Genomic DNA, 27,708 nt, shown 5'->3' with positions numbered 1-27,708 from the left:
TGTGTCAGTGTTGTGTAGTTCTCTTGTGTGTCAGTGTTGTGTAGTTCTCTTGTGTGTCAGTGTGTGTAGTTCTCTTGTGTGTCAGTGTTGTGCAGTTCTCTTGTGTGTCAGTGTTGTGTAGTTCTCTTGTGTGTCAGTGTGTGTAGTTCTCTTGTGTGTCAGTGTTGTGTAGTTCTCTTGTGTGTCAGTGTGTGTAGTTCTCTTGTGTGTCAGTGTGTGTAGTTCTCTTGTGTGTCAGTGTGTGTAGTTCTCTTGTGTGTCAGTGTTGTGTGTCAGTGTGTGTAGTTCTCTTGTGTGTCAGTGTGTGTAGTTCTCTTGTGTGTCAGTGTTGTGTAGTTCTCTTGTGTGTCGGTGTTGTGTAGTTCTCTTGTGTGTCAGTGTGTGTAGTTCTCTTGTGTGTCAGTGTTGTGCAGTTCTCTTGTGTGTCAGTGTTGTGTAGTTCTCTTGTGTGTCAGTGTGTGTAGTTCTCTTGTGTGTCAGTGTTGTGTAGTTCTCTTGTGTGTCAGTGTGTGTAGTTCTCTTGTGTGTCAGTGTGTGTAGTTCTCTTGTGTGTCAGTGTTGTGTAGTTCTCTTGTGTGTCAGTGTTGTGTAGTTCTCTTGTGTGTCAGTGTGTGTAGTTCTCTTGTGTGTCAGTGTTGTGTAGTGCTCTTGTGTGTCAGTGTGTGTAGTTCTCTTGTGTGTCAGTGTTGTGTAGTTCTCTTGTGTGTCAGTGTGTGTAGTTCTCTTGTGTGTCAGTGTGTGTAGTTCTCTTGTGTGTCAGTGTGTGTAGTTCTCTTGTGTGTCAGTGTTGTGTAGTTCTCTTGTGTGTCAGTGTGTGTAGTTCTCTTGTGTGTCAGTGTTGTGTAGTTCTCTTGTGTGTCAGTGTTGTGTAGTTCTCTTGTGTGTCAGTGTGTGTAGTTCTCTTGTGTGTCAGTGTGTGTAGTTCTCTTGTGTGTCAGTGTAGTTTCAACTAGAACATTGTTGATTTTAAAGTTAAACGTTTTATTACAAACTCCCACAGTTTTAAAATGTTCTCTCAGCAAAATATCATCAACTGATCAAGTGGTTTTTCTATCAATAAAATAAACATTTCAAATCATCTGCAGGAAAAAGAAAATAAGACTCAAGTTTCAAAGTCAAGAACTGATAAGAAAACACCTTAAACCAAGGAAGAGGAGGAGGAAGAGGAGGAGGAGGAGGAGGAGGAGGAAGAGGAGGAGGAGGATAAAGAGGAGGATGAGGAGGAAGAGGAAGAGGAGGAGAAAGAGGAGGAGGAGGAGGAGGAGGAGGAAGAGGAGGAGGAGGAAGATGAGGGAGGAGGAAGAGGAGGATGAAGAGGAGGAGGAAGAAGAGGAGGATGAAGAGGAGGGAGGAGGAAGAGGAGGATGAAGAGGAGGAGGAGGATAAAGAGGAGGAGTAGGATGAAGAGGAGGAGGAAGAGGAGGGAGGATGAAGAGGAGGGAGGAGGAAGAGGAGGATGAAGAGGAGGAGGAGGATAAAGAGGAGGATGAAGAGGAGGAGGATAAAGAGGAGGAGTAGGATGAAGAGGAGGATAAAGAGGAGGAGGAGGATGAAGAGGAGGATGAAGAGGAGGATGAAGAGGAGGAAGAGGAGGAGGAAGAGGAGGAGGAGGATAAAGAGGAGGATGAAGAGGAGGATGAAGAGGAGGAGGAGGATAAAGAGGAGGATGAAGAGGAGGATAAAGAGGAGGATGTAGAGGAGGATGAAGAGGAGGATGTAGAGGAGGATGAAGAGGAGGAGGAAGAGGAGGATGAAGAGGAGGAGGAAGAGGAGGAGGAAGAGGAGGAGGAAGACTTCAAACACTTCCCTGAAACAACAACTTGGCGATGATGCAGCAGCGAAGAAGACTTTTGTTGAAGAATCTCATCTTTCATCCACAGGTGAGGAGAAGTACCACATGTTTCCTGGAGTGAAGGATAATGTCCGAGGTCGGGGGGTCAGGGCGGGGGGTCAGGTCGGGGTCAGGGCGGGGGGGCCGGCCCCACCAGAAACACTGCAAAAAGCTTTGAGAGCAGTCGCTCAGATTTGTTCCCTCATTCAAGCCACCATCACTGTCTCCAGGCTCCTCCCCTTTTAGTTTGCTCTGTTTTTTGGTTCTACTTTAAAGTGGCCTGAGACGACAACACACGCTTAGAGCAGCGCACACTTTTAGCAGCGCACACTTTTAGCAGCGCACACTTATAGCAGCGCACACTTCCTCTTGGACTTGGTCTCTGGAGGCTCCAGCGCCGCCAGGATCGCCTCGTCAAACACGTTCTTTAGACCCCGCTGAGGATGAGAGGAGGCACATGAGAGGAGGGTGTGTATCAGGTGTGTAGCAGGTGTGTAGCAGGTGTGTAGCAGGTGTGTAGCAGGTGTGTAGCAGGTGTGTAGCAGGTGTCTACAGACACAAATGTGTGTAGCAGGTGTGTAGCAGGTGTCTACAGACACAGGTGTGTAGCAGGTGTCTACAGACACAAATGTGTGTAGCAGGTGTGTAGCAGGTGTGTATCAGGTGTGTAGCAGGTGTGTAGCAGGTGTGTAGCAGGTGTGTAGCAGGTGTGTAGCAGGTGTGTAGCAGGTGTCTACAGACACAGGTGTGTAGCAGGTGTCTACAGAGACACAGGTGTGTAGCAGGTGTCTACAGACACAGGTGTGTAGCAGGTGTCTACAGACACAGGTGTGTAGCAGGTGTCTACAGAGACACAGGTGTGTAGCAGGTGTCTACAGACACAGGTGTGTAGCAGGTGTCTACAGACACAGGTGTGTAGCAGGTGTCTACAGACACAGGTGTGTAGCAGGTGTCTACAGACACAGGTGTGTAGCAGGTGTCTACAGACACACAGGTGTGTAGCAGGTGTCTACAGACACAGGTGTGTAGCAGGTGTCTACAGACACACAGGTGTGTAGCAGGTGTCTACAGACACAGGTGTGTAGCAGGTGTCTACAGACACAGGTGTGTAGCAGGTGTCTACAGAGACACAGGTGTGTAGCAGGTGTCTACAGACACAGGTGTGTAGCAGGTGTCTACAGAGACACAGGTGTGTAGCAGGTGTCTACAGAGACACAGGTGTGTAGCAGGTGTCTACAGACACAGGTGTGTAGCAGGTGTCTACAGAGACACAGGTGTGTAGCAGGTGTCTACAGAGACACAGGTGTGTAGCAGGTGTCTACAGACACAGGTGTGTAGCAGGTGTCTACAGAGACACAGGTGTGTAGCAGGTGTCTACAGAGACACAGGTGTGTAGCAGGTGTCTACAGACACAGGTGTGTAGCAGGTGTCTACAGAGACACAGGTGTGTAGCAGGTGTCTACAGACACAGGTGTGTAGCAGGTGTCTACAGACACAGGTGTGTAGCAGGTGTCTACAGAGACACAGGTGTGTAGCAGGTGTCTACAGAGACACAGGTGTGTAGCAGGTGTCTACAGAGACACAGGTGTGTAGCAGGTGTCTACAGACACAGGTGTGTAGCAGGTGTCTACAGACACAGGTGTGTAGCAGGTGTCTACAGAGACACAGGTGTGTAGCAGGTGTGTAGCAGGTGTCTACAGACACAGGTGTGTAGCAGGTGTCTACAGAGACACAGGTGTGTAGCAGGTGTCTACAGACACAGGTGTGTAGCAGGTGTCTACAGACACAGGTGTGTAGCAGGTGTCTACAGAGACACAGGTGTGTAGCAGGTGTCTACAGACACAGGTGTGTAGCAGGTGTCTACAGAGACACAGGTGTGTAGCAGGTGTGTAGCAGGTGTCTACAGACACAGGTGTGTAGCAGGTGTCTACAGACACAGGTGTGTAGCAGGTGTCTACAGAGACACAGGTGTGTAGCAGGTGTCTACAGAGACACAGGTGTGTAGCAGGTGTGTAGCAGGTGTCTACAGACACAGGTGTGTAGCAGGTGTCTACAGACACAGGTGTGTAGCAGGTGTCTACAGACACAGGTGTGTAGCAGGTGTCTACAGACACAGGTGTGTAGCAGGTGTGTAGCAGGTGTCTACAGACACAGGTGTGTAGCAGGTGTCTACAGACACAGGTGTGTAGCAGGTGTCTACAGAGACACAGGTGTGTAGCAGGTGTCTACAGACACAGGTGTGTAGCAGGTGTGTAGCAGGTGTCTACAGACACAGGTGTGTAGCAGGTGTCTACAGACACAGGTGTGTAGCAGGTGTCTACAGAGACACAGGTGTGTAGCAGGTGTCTACAGACACAGGTGTGTAGCAGGTGTCTACAGACACAGGTGTGTAGCAGGTGTCTACAGACACAGGTGTGTAGCAGGTGTGTAGCAGGTGTCTACAGACACAGGTGTGTAGCAGGTGTCTACAGACACAGGTGTGTAGCAGGTGTCTACAGACACAGGTGTGTAGCAGGTGTCTACAGAGACACAGGTGTGTAGCAGGTGTCTACAGACACAGGTGTGTAGCAGGTGTCTACAGACACAGGTGTGTAGCAGGTGTCTACAGAGACACAGGTGTGTAGCAGGTGTGTAGCAGGTGTCTACAGACACAGGTGTGTAGCAGGTGTCTACAGACACAGGTGTGTAGCAGGTGTCTACAGACACAGGTGTGTAGCAGGTGTCTACAGAGACACAGGTGTGTAGCAGGTGTCTACAGACACAGGTGTGTAGCAGGTGTCTACAGACACACAGGTGTGTAGCAGGTGTCTACAGAGACACAGGTGTGTAGCAGGTGTGTAGCAGGTGTCTACAGAGACACAGGTGTGTAGCAGGTGTCTACAGACACAGGTGTGTAGCAGGTGTCTACAGAGACACAGGTGTGTAGCAGGTGTGTAGCAGGTGTCTACAGAGACACAGGTGTGTAGCAGGTGTCTACAGACACACAGGTGTGTAGCAGGTGTCTACAGAGACACAGGTGTGTAGCAGGTGTCTACAGACACAGGTGTGTTCTCACCTGGGTGAGGGCAGAACACTCCACATACTTGACGGCTCTGAGTTCTCGCCCCAGCTTCTCTCCACTCTCCTGACTCTGGGGGCGCTGTTTGTTCTTGGCCAGTTTCTCTAGCGTGGTGTTGTCCTCGCGCAGATCCACCTGAGTGCCCACCAGCAGGAAGGGAGCGTTGGGGCAGTGATGGGAGATCTCAGGGACCCACTGGGGAGCATATTATATAAACATAAAGTATAATAATGATATAATAATGTAACCAAATAATAATCAAATATAATATAATAATATAAACATAAAGTATAATAATGATATAATAATAAAATATAATATAATAATAATAATATAAAGATTAAGTATAAAAAGGATAAAATAATAATAATAAAATAATATCAAAACAAATGTGTCACTAGAAGACAAGACACTCGTTTATATTGACGACCAATTCAATCTTGTTCAATTATTGGAATTAAAATATAACTAGATTTAACTATAGAAACCTTCACTACAGGAATGATTCAAAATTAGAATGAAATGCTTCAAACATTTAAATAAAACAAAGTTCAATATTTGGATGGAACTCAGACTATCTCTGAGGTCCTGGTACTGACCACTGCACACTCATACTGGGGGTCCTACCTTTTCTTTCACGTTCTCGTAGGACGACGGCGACACCACAGAGAAACACACCAGGAAGACGTCGGTCTGAGGGTAGCTCAGAGGACGCAGCCGGTCGTAATCCTCCTGACCTGCTGTGTCGAAGAGGCCGAGTGTGTAGGGCTCTCCTCCAATCATCACCGTCACGGCATAGTTGTCGAACACCTTTGACAGAAGGTTGCACCTGTCAGTCATCAACACCACACACCTGTCAGTCATCAACACCGCACACCCGTCAGTCATCAACACCGCACACCCGTCAGTCATCAACACCGCACACCCGTCAGTCATCAACACCCGCACACTTGTCAGTCATCAACACCGCACACTCGTCAGTCATCAACACCGCACACCTGTCAGTCATCAACACCGCACACCCGTCAGTCATCAACACCACACACCCGTCAGTCATCAACACCCGCACACTCGTCAGTCATCAACACCCGCACACCCGTCAGTCATCAACACCCGCACACCCGTCAGTCATCAACACCGCACACCTGTCAGTCATAAACACCGCACACCTGTCAGTCATAAACACCGCACACCTGTCAGTCATCAACACCGCACACCTGTCAGTCATAAACACCGCACACCTGTCAGTCATCAACACCGCACACCTGTCAGTCATCAACACCGCACACCCGTCAGTCATCAACACCGCACACCCGTCAGTCATCAACACCGCACACCTGTCAGTCATAAACACCGCACACCTGTCAGTCATCAACACCGCACACCTGTCAGTCATCAACACCGCACACCCGTCAGTCATCAACACCGCACACCCGTCAGTCATCAACACCGCACACCCGTCAGTCATCAACACCCGCACACTTGTCAGTCATCAACACCGCACACTCGTCAGTCATCAACACCGCACACCTGTCAGTCATCAACACCCGCACACTCGTCAGTCATCAACACCCGCACACTCGTCAGTCATCAACACCCGCACACTCGTCAGTCATCAACACCCGCACACTCGTCAGTCATCAACACCGCACACTCGTCAGTCATCAACACCGCACACTCGTCAGTCATCAACACCCGCACACTCGTCAGTCATCAACACCCGCACACTCGTCAGTCATCAACACCGCACACCCGTCAGTCATCAACACCGCACACCTGTCAGTCATCAACACCGCACACCTGTCAGTCATCAACACCCGCACACTCGTCAGTCATCAACACCCGCACACTCGTCAGTCATCAACACCCGCACACTCGTCAGTCATCAACACCGCACACTCGTCAGTCATCAACACCCGCACACTCGTCAGTCATCAACACCCGCACACTCGTCAGTCATCAACACCCGCACACCTGTCAGTCATCAACACCCGCACACTCGTCAGTCATCAACACCGCACACTCGTCAGTCATCAACACCGCACACTCGTCAGTCATCAACACCGCACACCCGTCAGTCATCAACACCCGCACACCTGTCAGTCATCAACACCGCACACCCGTCAGTCATCAACACCGCACACCCGTCAGTCATCAACACCGCACACCCGTCAGTCATCAACACCCGCACACTTGTCAGTCATCAACACCGCACACCCGTCAGTCATCAACACCGCACACCCGTCAGTCATCAACACCCGCACACTTGTCAGTCATCAACACCGCACACCCGTCAGTCATCAACACCCGCACACTTGTCAGTCATCAACACCGCAGACCCGTCAGTCATCAACACCGCACACCCGTCAGTCATCAACACCCGCACACTTGTCAGTCATCAACACCCGCACACTTGTCAGTCATCAACACCGCACACCCGTCAGTCATCAACACCCGCACACTCGTCAGTCATCAACACCGCACAATCGTCAGTCATCAACACCGCACACCCGTCAGTCATCAACACCGCACACCCGTCAGTCATCAACACCCGCACACTCGTCAGTCATCAACACCGGTCAGTCATCAACACCGCACACCCGTTAGTCATCAACACCGCACAACCTTCAGTCATCAACACCGCACACCCGTCAGTCATCAACATCGCACACCCGTCAGTCATCAACACCCGCACACTCGTCAGTCATCAACACCACACACCCGTCAGTCATCAACACCCGCACACCTGTCAGTCATCAACACCTCACACTCGTCAGTCATCAACACCGCACACCCGTCAGTCATCAACGCCGCACACCTGTCAGTCATCAACACCTCACACTCGTCAGTCATCAACAATACACACCCGTCAGTCATCAACACTCGCACACCTGTCAGTCATCAACACCTCACACTCGTCAGTCATCAACACCGCACACCCGTCAGTCATCAACACCCGAACACTCGTCAGTCATCAACACCCGCACACTCGTCAGTCATCAACACCCGCACACTCGTCAGTCATCAACACCGCACACTCGTCAGTCATCAACACCCGCACACTCGTCAGTCATCAACACCCGCACACCCGTCAGTCATCAACACCTCACACTCGTCAGTCATCAACACCGCACACCCGTCAGTCATCAACACCCGAACACTCGTCAGTCATCAACACCCGCACACTCGTCAGTCATCAACACCGCACACTCGTCAGTCATCAACACCCGCACACTCGTCAGTCATCAACACCCGCACACCCGTCAGTCATCAACACCTCACACTCGTCAGTCATCAACACCGCACACCCGTCAGTCATCAACACCCGAACACTCGTCAGTCATCAACACCCGCACACTCGTCAGTCATCAACACCGCACACTCGTCAGTCATCAACACCCGCACACCCGTCAGTCATCAACACCCGTACACTCGTCAGTCATCAACACCGCACACTCGTCAGTCATCAACACCCGCACACTCGTCAATCAACACCAGAATACATCACCAATTTGTCAAAGGACACACAGAGAGACACACACACACACACACACACACACACACACACACACACACACACACACACACACACACACACACACACACACACACACACACACACACACACACACACACACACACACACACACACACACACACACTCTCAATCATGTTTTATAGTGTGAGAGGAAACCAGAGTACACAGAAAGAACAGACTCCACACAGAAGGTTGCTGGTTCACTTCTACACATGAAGAGATGAAGGTACCGTGGGCACGTATTCTGATGGGAACTTGTTGGTGGTGTATGAGATCAACAAGCAGGTCTTTCCTACAGCGCCGTCCCCGACCACCACACACTTGATCGTCTGCATCTGTCAACACAACAACACATCAGTGATACACAAGTGAGACTCATCAAACACACACTTGATCGTCTGCATCTGTCAACACAACAATATATGTGTAGTATTGTCCAGTACTTGACTTTGGTGTTGTGATAGTGTAGTAACAAGTATATATGTGTAGTATTGTCCAGTACTTGACTCTGGTGTTGTGATAGTGTAGTAACAAGTATATATGTGTAGTATTGTCCAGTACTTGAGTCTGGTGTTGTGATAGTGTAGTAACAAGGATATATGTGTAGTATTGTCCAGTACTTGACTCTGGTGTTGTGATAGTGTGGTAACAAGTATATATGTGTAGTATTGTCCAGTACTTGACTCTGGTGTTGTGATAGTGTAGTAACAAGTATATATGTGTAGTATTGTCCAGTACTTGACTCTGGTGTTGTGATAGTGTAGTAACAAGGATATATGTGTAGTATTGTCCAGTACTTGACTCTGGTGTTGTGATAGTGTAGTAACAAGGATATATGTGTAGTATTGTCCAGTACTTGACTCTGGTGTTGTGATAGTGTAGTAACAAGTATATATGTGTAGTATTGTCCAGTACTTGACTCTGGTGTTGTGATAGTGTAGTAACAAGTATATATGTGTAGTATTGTCCAGTACTTGACTCTGGTGTTGTGATAGTGTAGTAACAAGGATATATGTGTAGTATTGTCCAGTACTTGACTCTGGTGTTGTGATAGTGTAGTAACAAGTATATATGTGTAGTATTGTCCAGTACTTGACTCTGGTGTTGTGATAGTGTAGTAACAAGAAAATATGTGTAGTATTGTCCAGTACTTGACTCTGGTGTTGTGATAGTGTAGTAACAAGTATATATGTGTAGTATTGTCCAGTACTTGACTCTGGTGTTGTGATAGTGTGGTAACAAGTATATATGTGTAGTATTGTCCAGTACTTGACTCTGGTGTTGTGATAGTGTGGTAACAAGTATATATGTGTAGTATTGTCCAGTACTTGACTCTGGTGTTGTGATAGTGTAGTAACAAGTATATATGTGTAGTTTTGTCCAGTACTTGACTCTGGTGTTGTGATAGTGTAGTAACAAGGATATATGTGTAGTATTGTCCAGTACTTGACTCTGGTGTTGTGATAGTGTGGTAACAAGTATATATGTGTAGTATTGTCCAGTACTTGACTCTGGTGTTGTGATAGTGTAGTAACAAGTATACATGTGTAGTATTGTCCAGTACTTGACTCTGGTGTTGTGATAGTGTAGTAACAAGGATATATGTGTAGTATTGTCCAGTACTTGACTCTGGTGTTGTGATAGTGTAGTAACAAGTATATATGTGTAGTATTGTCCAGTACTTGACTCTGGTGTTGTGATAGTGTAGTAACAAGAAAATATGTGTATTATTGTCCAGTACTTGACTCTGGTGTTGTGATAGTGTAGTAACAAGTATATATGTGTAGTATTGTCCAGTACTTGACTCTGGTGTTGTGATAGTGTGGTAACAAGTATATATGTGTAGTATTGTCCAGTACTTGACTCTGGTGTTGTGATAGTGTGGTAACAAGTATATATGTGTAGTATTGTCCAGTACTTGACTCTGGTGTTGTGATAGTGTAGTAGCAAGTATATATGTGTAGTATTGTCCAGTACTTGACTCTGGTGTTGTGATAGTGTGGTAACAAGTATATATGTGTAGTATTGTCCAGTACTTGACTCTGGTGTTGTGATAGTGTAGTAACAAGTATATATGTGTAGTATTGTCCAGTACTTGACTCTGGTGTTGTGATAGTGTAGTAACAAGGATATATTTGTAGTATTGTCCAGTACTTGACTCTGGTGTTGTGATAGTGTAGTAACAAGAAAATATGTGTAGTATTGTCCAGTACTTGACTCTGGTGTTGTGTTAGTGAAGTAACAAGGATATATTTGTAGTATTGTCCAGTACTTGACTCTGGTGTTGTGATAGTGTAGTAACAAGTATATATGTGTAGTATTGTCCAGTACTTGAGTCTGGTGTTGCAGAACAACACTCTCAAATACTTTTCCACACCTTCAAATACTTTTCCACACCTTCAGATACTTTTCCACATCTTCAAATACTTTCAAATACTTCTAAACACGTTGAAATACTTTTAAAAACTTCCAAATACTTTAACATGTTCAAATTCTCTCATATACTTACAAATATTACTTACTTACAAATATTACTTACTAACTTACAAATATTACTAACTTACAAATATTACTTACTTACAAATATTACTTACTTAAAAATATTCCTAACTAACTTAAAAATATTACTTACTTACAAATATTACTAACTTACACATATTACTAACTTACAAATATTACTTACTTACTTACAAATATTACTTACTTACAAATATTACTTACTTACAAATATTACTTACTTACAAATATAACTAACTTACTTACAAATATTACTTACTTACAAATATTACTAACGTACAAATATTACTAACTTGACTTACAAATATTACTTACTTACAAATATTACTTACTTACAAATATTACTAACGTACAAATATTACTAACTTACAAATATTACAAACTTACAAATATTCCTAACGTACAAATATTACTAACTTACAAATATTCCAAACGTACAAATATTACTAACTTAAAAATATTACTAACTTACAAATATTACTTACTTACAAATATTACTTACTTACTTACTTACTTACAAATAATACTTACAAATATTACTAACTTACAAATATCACTTACTAACTTACAAATATTACTAACTTACAAATATTACTAACTTACAAATATCACTTACTAACTTACAAATATTACTAACTTACAAATATTACTAACTTACAAATATTACTTGCTAACTTACAAATATTACTTACTTAGAAATATAACTTGCTTACAAATATTACTTACTTAAAAATATTACTAACTAACTTACAAATATTACTAACTTACAAATATCTCTTACTAACTTACAAATACCACTTACTAACATACAAATATTACTAACTTACATATATTACTAACTTTCAAATATTAATTACTTACTTACAAATATTACTTACTTACAAATATTACTTACTTACTTACAAATATTACTAACTAACTTACAAATATTACTAACTAACTTACAAATATTACTTACTAACTTACGAATATTACTTGCTAACTTACGAATATTACTTGCTAACTTAAAAAAATTACTAACTTAAAAATATTACTAACTTACAAATATTACTAACTTACAAATATTACTTACTTACAAATATTACTAACTTACATTTATTACTTACTTACTTACAAATATTACTAACTTACAATTATTACCTACTTACAAATATTACTTACTAACTTACAAATATTACTAACTTACAAATATGACTTACTTACTTGAAAATATTACTTACTAAATTACAAATATTACTCACTTACTTACAAATATTACTTACTTACTTACAAATATTACCAACTTACAAATATTACTTACTAACTTACAAATATTACTTACTTACCTACAAATATTACTAACTTACAAATATTACTAACTTACAAAAATTACTTACAAATATTACTAACTTACAAATATTACTTACTTACAAATATTACTTACCAACATACAAATATTACTAACTTAAAAATATTACTAACTAACTTACAAATATTACTAACTTACAAATATCTCTTACTAACTTACAAATACCACTTACTAACATACAAATATTACTAACTTACATATATTACTAACTTTCAAATATTAATTACTTACTTACAAATATTACTCACTTACTTACAAATATTACTTACTTACTTACAAATATTACTAACTAACTTACAAATATTACTAACTAACTTACAAATATTACTTACTAACTTACGAATATTACTTGCTAACTTACGAATATTACTTGCTAACTTAAAAAAATTACTAACTTAAAAATATTACTAACTTACAAATATTACTAACTTACAAATATTACTTACTTACAAATATTACTAACTTACATTTATTACTTACTTACTTACAAATATTACTAACTTACAATTATTACCTACTTACAAATATTACTTACTAACTTACAAATATTACTAACTTACAAATATGACTTACTTACTTGAAAATATTACTTACTAAATTACAAATATTACTCACTTACTTACAAATATTACTTACTTACTTACAAATATTACCAACTTACAAATATTACTTACTAACTTACAAATATTACTTACTTACCTACAAATATTACTAACTTACAAATATTACTAACTTACAAAAATTACTTACAAATATTACTAACTTACAAATATTACTTACTTACAAATATTACTTACCAACATACAAATATTACTAACTTACAAATATTACTTGCTAACTTACAAATAGTACCAACTTACAAATATTACTAACTTACAAATATTACTTACTTACAAATATTACTAACTTAAAAATATTACTAACTTACAAATATCACTTGCTAACTTACAAATATTACTAACTTACAAATATTACTAACGTAAAAATATTACTAACTTACAAATATTACTAACTTACAAATATTACTTACTTACAAATATTACTAACTTACATTTATTACTTACTTACTTACAAATATTACTAACTTACAAATATGACTTACTTGCTTACAAATATAACTTACTAAATTACAAATATTATTTACTTACTTACAAATATTACTTACTTACAAATATTACTAACTTACAAATATTACTTACTAACTTACAAATATTACTTACTTACCTACAAATATTACTAACTTACAAATATTACTAACTTACAAAAATGACTTACAAATATTACTAACTTACAAATATTACTTACTAACTTACACATATTACTAACTTACAAATATTACTTGCTAACTTACAAATATTACTAACTTACAAATATTACTAACTTACCATTATTACTTACTTACCTACAAATATTACTAACTTACAAATATTACTAACATACAAAAATGACTTACAAATATTACTAACTTACAAATATTACTTACTAACTTACAAATATGACTTACTAACTTACAAATATGACTTACTTACTTACAAATATTACTTACTTACTTACAAATATTACTAACTTACAAAAATTACTTACTTACAAATATAACTTACTAACTTACAAATATTACTAACTTACAAATATGACTTACTTACTTACAAATATTACTTACTTACTTACAAATATTACTAACTTACAAAAATTACTTACTTACAAATATAACTTACTAACTTACAAATATTACTAACTTACAAATATCACTTACTAACTTACCATTATTTCTTACTTACTTACAAATATTACTAACTTACCATTATTACTTACTTACCTACAAATATTACTAACTTACAAATATTACTAACTTACAAAAATTACTTACAAATATTACTAACGTACAAATATTACTTACTTACAAATATTACTTACTAACTTACAAATATTACTTGCTAACTTACAAATATTACTAACTTACAAATATTACTTACTTACTTACAAATATTACTAACTTACAAAAATTACTTACTTACAAATATCACTTACTAACGTACAAATATTACTAACTTACAAATATTACTAACTTTAAGTTAGTAATATTACTAACTTACAAATATTACTTACTAACTTACAAATATTACTTACTAACTAACAAATATTACTAACTTACAAATATTACTTACTTACAAATATTACTAACTTACAATTATTACTTACTTACAAATATTACTAACTTACAAATATGACTTACTAAATAACAAATATTACTTACTTACTTACAAATATTACTAACTTACAAATATTACTTACTAACTTACAAATATTACTTACTTACCTAAAAATATTACTAACTTACCTAAAAATATTACTAACTTACAAAAATTACTTACAAATATTACTAACTTACAAAAATTACTTACAAATATTACTAACTTACAAATATTACTTACTAACTTACAAATATTATTTACTAACTTACAAATATTACTTACTAACTTACAAATATTACTTACTTACTTACAAATATTACTAACTTACAATTATTACTTACTTACAAATATTACTAACTTACAAATATGACTTACTTGCTTACAAATATTACTTACTAAATTACAAATATTACTTATTTACTTACAAATATTACTTACTTACTTACAAATATTACTAACTTACAAATATTACTTACTTACAAATATTACTTACTAACTTACAAATATTACTAACTTACAAATATTACTTGCTAACTTACAAATATTAATAACTTACAAATATAACTAACTTACAAATATTACTAACTTACAAATATAACTAACTTACAAATATTACTTACTTACTTACAAATATTACTAACTTACAAATATTACTTGCTAACTTACAAATATTACTAACTTACAAATATAACTAACTTACAAATATTAATAACTTACAAATATAACTAACTTACAAATATTACTAACTTACAAAAATTACTTACTTACAAATATCACTTACTAACGTACAAATATTACTAACTTACAAATATTACTAACTTAAAGTACAAATATTACTAACTTACAAATATTACTAACTTACAAATATTACTAACTTAAAGTACAAATATTACTAACTTACAAATATTACTAACTTACAAATATTACTAAAGTACATGTCACTGAACAAATATGAAGTTCATGTACAAACTTGTCACAACATGAAAGAAGAACACGTTAAACACACGCTGACGTCACTTCCGCACAGGATACGCGCACAGACGTCAAACGTCATCACAGAAGAAACTCGATGAAAGTTTGATGGTTTGACGACACGATGACGTCACAAGTGTTAACAACACGTTCACATTAACACACGAAGAAGAAAACACTGAACACGTGACGCGCAGGAAAACAAACTTTATCGACAAGTTGTTGTTGACAGAATTCAATGAGTTGCAGAGAAACTTTCAAAGAACTTCGTAAACATGACGAACAGCCTCGAGTGTTGCCCGTAAACACCTGCGCAGGTGAGCAGCGCGAGCCCAGGTGTGTGTGTGAGTTAAAACAAGGACAAACACTGGTTTGGACGAGTTTCGCTAACTTTACTCACCGTTCTTCTGGAGCAGGTTAGGCGTTGGTTACATCCGGGTTTGAGGGTCGAGTTTCTGCTTGCGCATGCGTATGACTGAGACAGTCTGGATGTGACACGTGAACAGCGACCTCTGTTGGTGGCAACTGGAAGTACTATCTTTTTTTAAACAATAAACGTCAATAAATGATATTTAAACAACCAGTTCTCGTCGCTCTGGTTATTATTGTTAACTTAGAGAGAGTTCGAGTGTGTGAAGCTCGTGAAATAAAAAATAAATAAATAAAACAGAAGTTACCACCACTTTTAAGACAGTAGATGTTGTTGACCTGGACCTCCGAGCAGAAGCAGATTGATTGATGAATATTCCTTGTATATCATTCTAATTGGATCAACAACAATAAGTATTACTACAAATCCTAGTATTTGATTATTTTGTAATGCAGTCCAAAGAGAAGGAACAATGTTTCAACGTTTTAAACTTGATTCATTGAACAATCTCCTCGTGAGCGACCTGTGACCTCATCAAAGCAGGTCTCAACATCAAGGTCACCGGTCCTCACACATGGAAGCCGTGGTGGTGTCAGAAGGTGCTGGAGTGTGATATAAGTTTTACTTTTCTAAAGTGTTCAAGCATGTAGGCCGTGGCTGCTGCTGTTGACCTCCTGTGGTGACCTCGGTTGACCTCGGTTCAGATGTTTCCTCTGCTGAAGCTCAAGTCCGGCGTGAGCATCGTGGTGTTGTTCGTCTATCACGCCGTCACCTCCAACTTCAAGCAGGTCTGGGAGCTGGTGTCCGACAGCTTCTTCTACCAGACCTGCTCCAGCGTGGCCAAGGTCGCGCAGCTGGTCACGGACGTGGTGAAGGTGTTGAACGGGATGATGTGGTTCGTGGGGTTGGAACGCAGCCACGAGGATCCAGGGTTGACTGAGAAGGATGAATGAACATGTCAGTGAGTATCTGTTGGTTCTCGTCACAAACCAACTCACTTTGACGTGTCACTCTCATGTCCACCAGGCCTGCACCCTCTTCTTCACCGCCTTCACGTCTGACCCTCCAACGAGCCCAAATACTTTTGTTTTGATATCAAAGATGTCCAGTATTTGACACATTTGCATTAAATATGTTGATGAATGAGTGTCTTTCCTGTGATGCGTGAATGATTCAAGTATTAGTTTTTAGCTTTTGCGTTCAAACTCTTATTTTGACATCGCGGCTAAAGCGGAAGCGGAAACGCGAGTGTTCACGCGCGAGCTTGGCGGTGGCTTCGGTTCCTTTGTCAGGAGCCTGACTTCCGTTTCCATGTCCGCAGGTTTGTGGATGTCCGCGTCGTGAGGTCAGAGGTTTGAGTCCGAGCCGAACCAGCGACGTCTTCCTTCCGCGCGGCGAGGACGTCACAGGTCGCTAGTTGGAGTCCGAGCTTCGCGTGCCATCCTCGGGCAGCGCCGAGTGTGTCCCTCGCTGCTCTCGCTCACGGACGCCATGTTCCGCTTCATCAACGACGTGGAAGAAGATCCGTACATGATGTGAGTAGCTGTGGTCACGTGACCCACCGGGACCAGAGCTGCAGGTTCAGACCGTGAGGCCTCGAGTCCTCCATGTTGGAACCACAGACCTGCTACATACCTTCAGAGCGGCTGACCTCCCGCGGCTTCCGTAGTCCTGCTCACACCAGGCTGCTGTCATCTTCATCTTCATCATCTTCATCATCTTCATCATCTTAATCATCTTCACACTCTTAATTATCATCTTCATCATCACCATCACCATCATCATCTTCATCTTAATCATCTTCACACTTGATTATCATCTTCATCATCACCATCATCATCTTCATCTTCATCATCTTAATCATCTTCACACTCTTGATTATCATCTTCATCATCTTCATCACCATCTTCATCTTAATCATCTTAATCATCTTCACACTCTTGATTATCATCTTCATCTTCATCATCATCCAGTGTTTACACTACAGTCGTGTAAAGGTCATGAAATACTTCAAGATAAATCATCAACAAAGTTCAACTCAAGTGAATTTATTTCAAAGTTGCTCATGAAAGTTTAAATAACGATGTGTGGTGTGTTGTTTGTGTGTAGTTTAGTTTAGGTGTCGTTTGTCTGTAGTTTAGTTGTCATTTGTGTGTAGTTTAGGTGTTGTTTGTCTGTAGTTTAGTTGTCATTTGTGTGTAGTTTAGTTGTCATTTGTGTGTAGTTTAGGTGTTGTTTGTCTGTAGTTTAGTTTAGTTGTCATTTGTGTGTAGTTTAGGTGTTGTTTGTCTGTAGTTTAGGTGTCGTTTGTCTGTAGTTTAGTTGTCATTTGTGTGTAGTTTAGGTGTCGTTTGTCTGTAGTTTAGGTGTCGTTTGTGTTTAGTTTAGGGGTCGTTTGTGTGGTGTAGTGTTTGTCTGTCGTTTGTCTGTAGTTTAGGTGTCGTTTGTGTGGTGTGTTGTTTGTCTGTAGTTTAGGTGTCGTTTGTCTGTAGTTTAGGTGTCATTTGTGTGTAGTTTAGGGGTCGTTTGTGTGGTGTATTGTTTGTCTGTAGTTTATGTGTCATTTGTGTGTAGTTTAGGTGTCATTTGTGTGTAGTTTAGGTGTCGTTTGTGTGTAGTTTAGGTGTCATTTGTCTGTAGTTTAGGTGTCATTTGTCTGTAGTTTAGGTGTCATTTGTCTGTAGTTTAGGTGTCATTTGTGTGTAGTTTAGGGGTCGTTTGTGTGGTGTATTGTTTGTCTGTAGTTTGTGTGGTGTGTCGTTTGTGTGTTATGTTTTTGTTGTGTTGTGTGTTGGTGACGATGTCAACAACTGAAGTGACGCTGTGATAATCTCAGACTCTAATCCTAGATTATGTTGAACCTCGCGACGACTCCACGTGTTCACACACTTGGTTTTCATATGTGTGTTAACACTCACACGTGTGTGTCCCTGGAAACACGCATGTAAACATGTAAACATGGAGCTGCTGCGTCAACAACAGACGTCACTTCAACAATGACGTCCTTCCTTCTACTCCCAGGGATCCGTTCGCGGCTCACCGGCAGCAGATGAGGAGCATGTTCGGACCGTTCACCATGGACCCGTTCGCTCTGGCGCCGCAGATGCAGGTGCAGGCGCCGCGAGCGCCGCGTCGACAGGTGAGTCTGAGACCTCGTGACACTGACCCTGGTTCACTCTGATGTCGCTCCTCCAGGTCGGAGCTCTGGCGCCGTTCGGCATGATGGGGATGGTGAGTTCTAGACCCGCTGGTCCCGGTGCTGGTCCCGGTGCTGGTGCTGGTCCTCATGTCTGTTCCCTTGCAGGGCGGAGGCTTCATGGACATGTTCGGCATGATGGGCGAGATGATGGGCAACATGGTGAGTGACTCGCGTGACCTGACTCACCCTGACTTCTGACCTTTGACCTCATCCTTCCAGGAGAGGATGTCTGGATCTCCCAACTGTCAGACCTTCTCGTCCTCCACCGTCATCTCCTACTCCTCCATCGACTCAGGAGCTCCCAAAGTCTACCAGCAGACCAGCTCCACCAGACACGGACCAGGAGGGGTGAGTCGTTGTGTAGTTACAGTCACACACGTCTGTCGCTGTGTAGTTACAGTCACACGCGTCTGTCGCTGTGTAGTTACAGTCACACGTGTCTGTCGTTGTGTAGTTACAGTCACACGCGTCTGTCGTTGTGCGGTTACACAAGCGTCTGTCGTTGTGTAGTTACAGTCACACACGTCTGTCGCTGTGTAGTTACAGTCACACGCGTCTGTCGCTGTGTAGTTACACAAGCTTCTGTCGTTGTGTAGTTACAGTCACACGCGTCTGTCGTTGTGCGGTTACACAAGCGTCTGTCGTTGTGTAGTTACAGTCACACACGTCTGTCGCTGTGTAGTTACAGTCACACGCGTCTGTCGCTGTGTAGTTACACAAGCGTCTGTCCTTGTGTAGTTACAGTCACACGCGTCTGTCGTTGTGCGGTTACACAAGCGTCTGTCGTTGTGTAGTTACAGTCACACACGTCTGTCGTTTTGTAGTTACAGTCACACGCGTCTGTCGCTGTGTAGTTACACAAGCGTCTGTCGTTGTGTAGTTACAGTCACACGCGTCTGTCGTTGTGCGGTTACACAAGCGTCTGTCGTTGTGTAGTTACAGTCACACGCGTCTGTCGTTGTGTAGTTACTGACACACGTCTGTCGTTGTGTAGTTACAGTCACACGCGTCTGTCGTTGTGCGGTTACAGTCACACGCGTCTGTCGGTGTGTAGTTACAGTCACACGCGTCTGTCGTTGTGCGGTTACAGTCACACGCGTCTGTCGTTGTGTAGTTACAGTCACACGCGTCTGTCGTTGTGTAGTTACAGTCACACGCGTCTGTCGTTGTGCGGTTACACAAGCGTCTGTTGTTGTATAGTTACAGTCACACGCGTCTGTCGTTGTGTAGTTACAGTCACACGCGTCTGTCGTTGTGCGGTTACAGTCACACGCGTCTGTCGTTGTGTAGTTACAGTCACAAGCGTCTGTCGTTGTGTAGTTACAGTCACACGCGTCTGTCGTTGTGCGGTTACACAAGCGTCTGTCGTTGTATAATTACAGTCACACGTGTCTGTCGTTGTGTAGTTAGTCACACGCGTCTGTCGTTGTTTAGTTACAGTCACACGCGTCTGTCGTTGTTTAGTTACAGTCACACACGTCTGTCGCTGTGTAGTTACAGTCACACGCGTCTGTCGCTGTGTAGTTACAGTCACACGTGTCTGTCGTTGTGTAGTTACAGTCACACGCGTCTGTCGTTGTGCGGTTACACAAGCGTCTGTCGTTGTGTAGTTACAGTCACACACGTCTGTCGCTGTGTAGTTACAGTCACACGCGTCTGTCGCTGTGTAGTTACACAAGCTTCTGTCGTTGTGTAGTTACAGTCACACGCGTCTGTCGTTGTGCGGTTACACAAGCGTCTGTCGTTGTGTAGTTACAGTCACACACGTCTGTCGCTGTGTAGTTACAGTCACACGCGTCTGTCGCTGTGTAGTTACACAAGCGTCTGTCCTTGTGTAGTTACAGTCACACGCGTCTGTCGTTGTGCGGTTACACAAGCGTCTGTCGTTGTGTAGTTACAGTCACACACGTCTGTCGTTTTGTAGTTACAGTCACACGCGTCTGTCGCTGTGTAGTTACACAAGCGTCTGTCGTTGTGTAGTTACAGTCACACGCGTCTGTCGTTGTGCGGTTACACAAGCGTCTGTCGTTGTGTAGTTACAGTCACACGCGTCTGTCGTTGTGTAGTTACTGACACACGTCTGTCGTTGTGTAGTTACAGTCACACGCGTCTGTCGTTGTGCGGTTACAGTCACACGCGTCTGTCGGTGTGTAGTTACAGTCACACGCGTCTGTCGTTGTGCGGTTACAGTCACACGCGTCTGTCGTTGTGTAGTTACAGTCACACGCGTCTGTCGTTGTGTAGTTACAGTCACACGCGTCTGTCGTTGTGCGGTTACACAAGCGTCTGTTGTTGTATAGTTACAGTCACACGCGTCTGTCGTTGTGTAGTTACAGTCACACGCGTCTGTCGTTGTGCGGTTACAGTCACACGCGTCTGTCGTTGTGTAGTTACAGTCACAAGCGTCTGTCGTTGTGTAGTTACAGTCACACGCGTCTGTCGTTGTGCGGTTACACAAGCGTCTGTCGTTGTATAATTACAGTCACACGTGTCTGTCGTTGTGTAGTTACAGTCACACGCGTCTGTCGTTGTGTAGTTACAGTCACACGCGTCTGTCGTTGTATAGTTACAGTCACACTTGTCTGTCGTTGTGCGATTACAGTCACACACGTCTGTCGTTGTGTAGTTACAGTCACACGCGTCTGTCGTTGTTTAGTTACAGTCACACGCGTCTGTCGTTGTTTAGTTACAGTCACACGCGTCTGTCGTTGTTTAGTTACAGTCACACACGTCTGTCGTTGTATAGTTACAGTCACACGTGTCTGTCGTTGTGCGGTTACAGTCACACACGTCTGTCGTTGTGTAGTTACAGTCACACGCGTCTGTCGTTGTGCGGTTACACAAGCGTCTGTCGTTGTGTAGTTACAGTCACACACGTCTGTCGTTTTGTAGTTACAGTCACACGCGTCTGTCGTTGTGCGGTTACAGTCACACGCGTCTGTCGTTGTGTAGTTACAGTCACACGCGTCTGTCGTTGTGCGGTTACAGTCACACGCGTCTGTCGTTGTGCGGTTACAGTCACACGCGTCTGTCGTTGTGTAGTTACAGTCACACGCGTCTGTCGTTGTGCGGTTACAGTCACACGCGTCTGTCGTTGTGTAGTTACAGTCACACGCGTCTGTCGTTGTGTAGTAACTGACACACGTCTGTCGTTGTGTAGTTACAGTCACACGCGTCTGTCGTTGTGTAGTTACTGACATACGTCTATCTTTGTGCGGTTACAGTCACACACATATGTCGTTGTGTAGTTACAGTCACACACGTCTGTCGTTGTGCAGTTACAGTCACACAATAAACTAACGTGCTGACACACTAACACGTCAACACACTAACACGTCAACATGATAACAGGATAACAGGTTAACAAGATAACAGGTTAACATGCTAACAGGTTAACATGCTTACAAACTAACAAGCAGACATGCTAACACGTTAACATGCTGACAACTAACATGCTAACAACAGGTCAACACACTAACACGTCAACATACTAACGGGTTAACATGCTAACAGGTTAACAGGATAACAGGTTAACATGCTAACAGGTTAACATGCTAACAAACTAACATGCTGACACACTAACACGTCAACACACTAACACGTCAACACACTAACACGTCAACACACTAACACGTCAACACACTAACGGGTTAACATGCTAACAGGTTAACACGCTAACAAACTAACATGCTGACACACTAACACGTCAACACACTAACACGTCAACACACTAACACGTCAACACACTAACGGGTTAACATGCTAACAGGTTAACACGCTAACAAACTAACATGCTGACACACTAACACGTCAACACACTAACACGTCAACATGCTAACAGGTTAACAGGTTAACATGCTTACAAACTAACAAGCAGACATGCTAACAAACTAACACGCTGACATGCTAACAGGTTAACATGCTAACACGCTAACATGCTAGCGCTGACGTGCTTCCGGTGTGCGCCGTGTCCTGACGTCTGTTTCCTTCTCAGATCCGTGAGACGCGACAGTCTGAGCGCGACAGTGAGAGCGGCCTGGAGCGTCTCGCCATCGGCCACCACATCGGCGAGCGAGCTCACATCATGGAGCGTTCAAGGAACCGTCGCACAGGAGACCGAGAGGAACGCCAGGACTTCATCAACCTTGACGAGAGTGAGTCGTGGTCCGGAGCGTCTGGTCTGGGTCTCGGTCCTGGTCTGGGTCTCGGTCCTGGTCTGGGTCTCGGTCCTGGTCTGGGTCTCGGTCCTGGTCTGGGTCTCGGTCCTGGTCTGGGTCTCGGTCCTGGTCTCAGTCCTGGTCTGGGTCTCAGTCCTGGTCTTGGTCTCAATCCTGGTCTCGGTCTCTGCAGGTGAAGCCGACGCCTTCGACGAGGAGTGGCGGACTCAGACGGGAAGGTTTGCGCCGCCAAACGCTCGCGCGCTGGAATACGGGCGAGAGCGGCGTGCGGGGGGTCAGCAGCTGGCACTTCCTGCCGCCCCCAGCTACACTCCGCCTCCAGGCCCCCGACACGAGTCGCCCAGACACCGCCAACCTCAGCCCCGCCCGCGCTACGACTGGTGAGGTGCGACTGAACCACTTTACAAGGAAGGGGAAGCAATGCTACGTTGCTAGCGGCTGCTGGTTCAAAGCCCGGTTTGCTCATGTGTGACTCTCTCGACAGGTGATTGACGGACAGGTGGAACCTCTTCACCTCCTTCACCCCGATGCTGTGAAGATGGACGTCCATCATCGTCTGTCATTAATGTTTGATATGGACTGTACCCCGACACACACACATACACACACACACACACACGAACACACACTCCACACACACGCACACAAACACTCACACACACACACACACACACACACACACTAACGACTCACTCTAGACACCTGCACCGAGTGTGAACCTGCTGTACAGTCTGTTGTGTGTAAACTGTTAACGATACTAATTAAATAAAGTTCATTCAACATTGTTACAAACATTTGGTCGTGATTGACGTGAGCTGAGCCAGAAGACTTGGAGACGTGGAGAAGGTAAAGATTATTTTCACTTAATAATAGTTAATAATAGTTAATAATAGTTAATAATAGTTAATAATAATATGAAAGGTTAACAAGTGTTTTTAAATATATATATATTTGTATATAAATCTTAGTTTGAAACACAAAGAACTTGACTTTTATTTCAGTCGATACTGAAACATGTTCTTTGTTTTTTCTCCTCATCCATCCTCTCATCCAACTTCATCCATCCTCTCATCCAACTTCATCCATCCTCTCATCCAACTTCATCCATCCTCTCATCCAACTTCATCTGTCCTCTCATCCAACTTCATCCATCCTCTCATCCAACTTCATCTGTCCTCTCATCCGTCCTCATCCATCCTCTCATCCAACTTCATCCATCCTCTCATCCAACTTCATCTGTCCTCTCATCCAACTTCATCCATCCTCTCATCCAACTTCATCTGTCCTCTCATCCGTCCTCATCCATCCTCTCATCCAACTTCATCCATCCTCTCATCCAACTTCATCCATCCTCTCATCCGTCTTCATCCATCCTCTCATCCAACTTCATCCATCCTCTCATCCGTCTTCATCCATCCTCTCATCCAACTTCATCCATCCTCTCATCCAACTTCATCCATCCTCTCATCCAACTTCATCCATCCTCTCATCCGTCTTCATCCATCCTCTCATCCAACTTCATCCATCCTCTCATCCGTCCTCATCCATCCTCTCATCCATCTTCATCTGTCCTCTCATCCAACTTCATCCATCCTCTCATCCAACTTCGTCTGTCCTCTCATCCATCTTCATCTGTCCTCTCATCCAACTTCATCCATCCTCTCATCCAACTTCATCCATCCTCTCATCCAACTTCATCCATCCTCTCATCCAACTTCATCCATCCTCTCATCCAACTTCATCCATCCTCTCATCCGTCCTCATCCATCCTCTCATCCAACTTCATCTGTCCTCTCATCCAACTTCATCCATCCTCTCATCCAACTTCATCTGTCCTCTCATCCAACTTCATCCATCCTCTCATCCAACTTCATCCATCCTCTCATCCGTCCTCATCCATCCTCTCATCCGTCCTCATCCATCCTCTCATCCAACTTCATCCATCCTCTCATCCGTCCTCTCATCCAACTTTATCTGTCCTCTCATCCGTCCTCTCATCCAACTTCATCCGTCCTCTCATCCAACTTCATCCATCCTCTCATCCGTCCTCTCATCCAACTTCATCCATCCTCTCATCCGTCCTCTCATCCAACTTCATCCATCCTCTCATCCGTCCTCTCATCCAACTTCATCTGTCCTCTCATCCGTCTTCATCTGTCCTCTCATCCAACTTCATCCATCCTCTCATCCGTCCTCATCCATCCTCTCATCCAACTTCATCCATCCTCTCATCCGTCCTCTCATCCAACTTCATCTGTCCTCTCATCCAACTTCATCCATCCTCTCATCCGTCCTCATCCGTTCTCTCATCCAACTTCATCCATCCTCTCATCCGTCCTCTCATCCAACTTCATCTGTCCTCTCATCCAACTTCATCTGTCCTCTCATCTGTCCTCTCATCCAACTTCATCCATCCTCTCATCCGTCCTCATCCATCCTCTCATCCGTCCTCATCCATCCTCTCATCCAACTTCATCCATCCTCTCATCCGTCCTCATCCATCTTCTCAGCCGTCCTCATCCATCCTCTCATCCGTCTTCATCCATCCTCTCATCCGTCCTCATCCATCCTCTCATCCAACTTCATCCATCCTCTCATCCAACTTCATCCATCCTCTCATCCGTCCTCATCCATCGTCTCATCCAACTTCATCCATCCTCTCATCCAACTTCATCCATCCTCTCATCCGTCCTCATCCATCCTCTCATCCAACTTCATCCATCCTCTCATCCGTCCTCATCCATCCTCTCATCCAACTTCATCCATCCTCTCATCCGTCTTCATCCATCCTCTCATCCAACTTCATCCATCCTCTCATCCGTCCTCTCATCCGTCCTCATCCATCCTCTCATCCAAATTCATCCATCCTCTCATCCGTCCTCATCCATCCTCTCATCCAACTTCATCCATCCTCTCATCCATCCTCTCATCCATCCTCTCATCCGTCTTCATCCATCCTCTCATCCAACTTCATCCATCCTCTCATCCAACTTCATCCATCCTCTCATCCGTCCTCATCCATCCTCTCATCCGTCTTCATCCATCCTCTCATCCGTCCTCATCCATCCTCTCATCCAACTTCATCAATCCTCTCATCCAACTTCATCCATCCTCTCATCCGTCCTCATCCATCCTCTCATCCATCCTCTCATCCGTCTTCATCCATCCTCTCATCCGTCCTCATCCATCCTCTCATCCAACTTCATCCATCCTCTCATCCGTCCTCATCCATCCTCTCATCCAACTTCATCCATCCTCTCATCCAACTTCATCCATCCTCTCATCCGTCTTCATCCATCCTCTCATCCGTCTTCATCCATCCTCTCATCCGTCCTCATCCATCCTCTCATCCAACTTCATCCATCCTCTCATCCGTCCTCATCCATCCTCTCATCCAACTTCATCCATCCTCTCATCCAACTTCATCCATCCTCTCATCCGTCTTCATCCATCCTCTCATCCGTCCTCATCCATCCTCATCCATCCTCTCATCTGTCTTCATCCATCCTTTCATCCGTCCTCATCCATCCTCTCATCCGTCTTCATGCATCCTCTCCTCCGTCCTCATCCATCCTCTCATCCAACTTCATCCATCCTCTCATCCAACTTCATCCATCCTCTCATCCGTCTTCATCCATCCTCTCATCCGTCCTCATCCATCCTCTCAGCCGTCTTCATCCATCCTCTCATCCGTCTTCATCCATCTTCTCATCCGTCTTCATCCATCCTCTCATCCGTCCTCATCCATCCTCTCATCCGTCTTCATCCATCTTCTCATCCGTCCTCATCCATCCTCTCATCCGTCTTCATCCATCCTCTCATCCGTCCTCATCCATCTTCTCATCCATCCTCATCCATCCTCTCATCCATCCTCTCATCCGTCCTCATCCATCTTCTCATCCGTCCTCATCCATCCTCTCATCCGTCTTCATCCATCCTCTCATCTGTCCTCATCCATCTTCTCATCCGTCCTCATCCATCCTCTCATCCGTCCTCATCCATCTTCTCATCCGTCATCATCCATCCTCTCATCCATCCTCTCATCCGTCCTCTCATCCATCCTCATCCATTCCTGTTTCTCATAATCCTGCAAATTTGTAAAATTCTTTTTTTTTTATAAACAAATGTTTGTTAATAACGTGTGAGTCGATGAAGGTCAAAGGTCAAATGAAACATCTGTCATGACCTTGTCCTGACACTGAAGTGTTGAAGGACCTGAAGCTTCTTCCTCGCGTGACAGACGGAGCAGCCAATGAAACCTCCTCCTGCACCTCCTCCCGCTCTCCTCCTTCACCTCCTCCTGCTGTACTCCTGCTCTCCTCCTTCACCTCCTGCTCTACTTCTGTTCTCCTCCTTCACCTCCTGCTCTACTTCTGTTCTCCTCCTTCACCTCCTCCCGCTCTCCTCCTTCACCTCCTCCTGCTCTACTCCTGTTCTCCTCCTTCACCTCCTGCTCTACTTCGGTCCTCCTCCTGTTCTCCTCCTTCACCTCCTCCTGCTCTACT

General features: G+C 43.3%; 2 protein-coding genes and 1 long non-coding RNA gene across 5 annotated transcripts; 2 read left to right on the top strand and 1 right to left on the bottom strand.

The window, feature by feature from the left end:
* Positions 1-957: 957 nt before the first annotated feature.
* Positions 958-15,974, bottom strand: cdc42l (cell division cycle 42, like). Its single transcript, XM_087779137.1, has 5 exons — positions 15,857-15,974; positions 8,658-8,762; positions 5,517-5,699; positions 4,887-5,084; positions 958-2,268 (listed from the first exon to the last, which is right to left on the bottom strand). The coding sequence occupies exons 2-5, from the start codon at positions 8,760-8,762 to the stop codon at positions 2,179-2,181; spliced, it is 576 nt and encodes a 191-aa protein (XP_087635263.1). The 5' UTR covers positions 15,857-15,974; the 3' UTR covers positions 958-2,178.
* Positions 15,975-16,155: 181 nt separating this feature from the next.
* LOC148063097 (uncharacterized) lies at positions 16,156-16,977 on the top strand. Of its 2 annotated transcripts, none has more exons than XR_015709220.1 (2): positions 16,156-16,783; positions 16,853-16,977. It is a non-coding gene; the product is annotated as an uncharacterized LOC148063097 (long non-coding RNA). The 2 variants fall into 2 exon arrangements; XR_015709219.1 differs by having other exon boundaries at positions 16,156-16,787.
* Positions 16,978-17,128: 151 nt separating this feature from the next.
* mlf2 (myeloid leukemia factor 2) lies at positions 17,129-23,995 on the top strand. Of its 2 annotated transcripts, none has more exons than XM_087779136.1 (8): positions 17,129-17,361; positions 18,848-18,965; positions 19,022-19,057; positions 19,131-19,184; positions 19,245-19,373; positions 23,020-23,179; positions 23,376-23,583; positions 23,688-23,995. In XM_087779136.1, the coding sequence occupies exons 1-8, from the start codon at positions 17,318-17,320 to the stop codon at positions 23,689-23,691; spliced, it is 753 nt and encodes a 250-aa protein (XP_087635262.1). In that variant the 5' UTR covers positions 17,129-17,317; the 3' UTR covers positions 23,692-23,995. The 2 variants fall into 2 exon arrangements, with proteins under 2 accessions (XP_087635262.1, XP_087635261.1); XM_087779135.1 differs by having other exon boundaries at positions 17,131-17,361; positions 23,376-23,588.
* Positions 23,996-27,708: the final 3,713 nt, after the last annotated feature.

Source organism: Callionymus lyra, chromosome 17 (genome assembly GCF_982586985.1).
Source record: "Callionymus lyra chromosome 17, fCalLyr1.hap1.1, whole genome shotgun sequence".
Taxonomy (NCBI): domain Eukaryota; kingdom Metazoa; phylum Chordata; class Actinopteri; order Syngnathiformes; family Callionymidae; genus Callionymus; species Callionymus lyra.
This window is presented reverse-complemented; position numbering and strand designations above follow the sequence as displayed.

What these genes read in the sequence shown, in the direction of transcription:
- mlf2 (XM_087779136.1), top strand. Translation starts at nt 17,318, where the DNA reads ATGTTCCGCTTCATCAACGACGTGGAAGAAGATCCGTACATGAT. An exon ending in CGTTCGGCATGATGGGGATG is followed by an intron (nt 19,058 to 19,130) that starts GTGAGTTCTAGA and finishes GTTCCCTTGCAG; the next exon opens with GGCGGAGGCTTCATGGACAT. An exon ending in CTTCATCAACCTTGACGAGA is followed by an intron (nt 23,180 to 23,375) that starts GTGAGTCGTGGT and finishes CGGTCTCTGCAG; the next exon opens with GTGAAGCCGACGCCTTCGAC.
- cdc42l (XM_087779137.1), bottom strand. Translation starts at nt 8,762, where the DNA reads ATGCAGACGATCAAGTGTGTGGTGGTCGGGGACGGCGCTGTAGGAAAG. An exon ending in ACGAGAACGTGAAAGAAAAG is followed by an intron (nt 5,085 to 5,516) that starts GTAGGACCCCCA and finishes TATGCTCCCCAG; the next exon opens with TGGGTCCCTGAGATCTCCCA. An exon ending in AGTGTTCTGCCCTCACCCAG is followed by an intron (nt 2,269 to 4,886) that starts GTGAGAACACAC and finishes TCTCATCCTCAG; the next exon opens with CGGGGTCTAAAGAACGTGTT.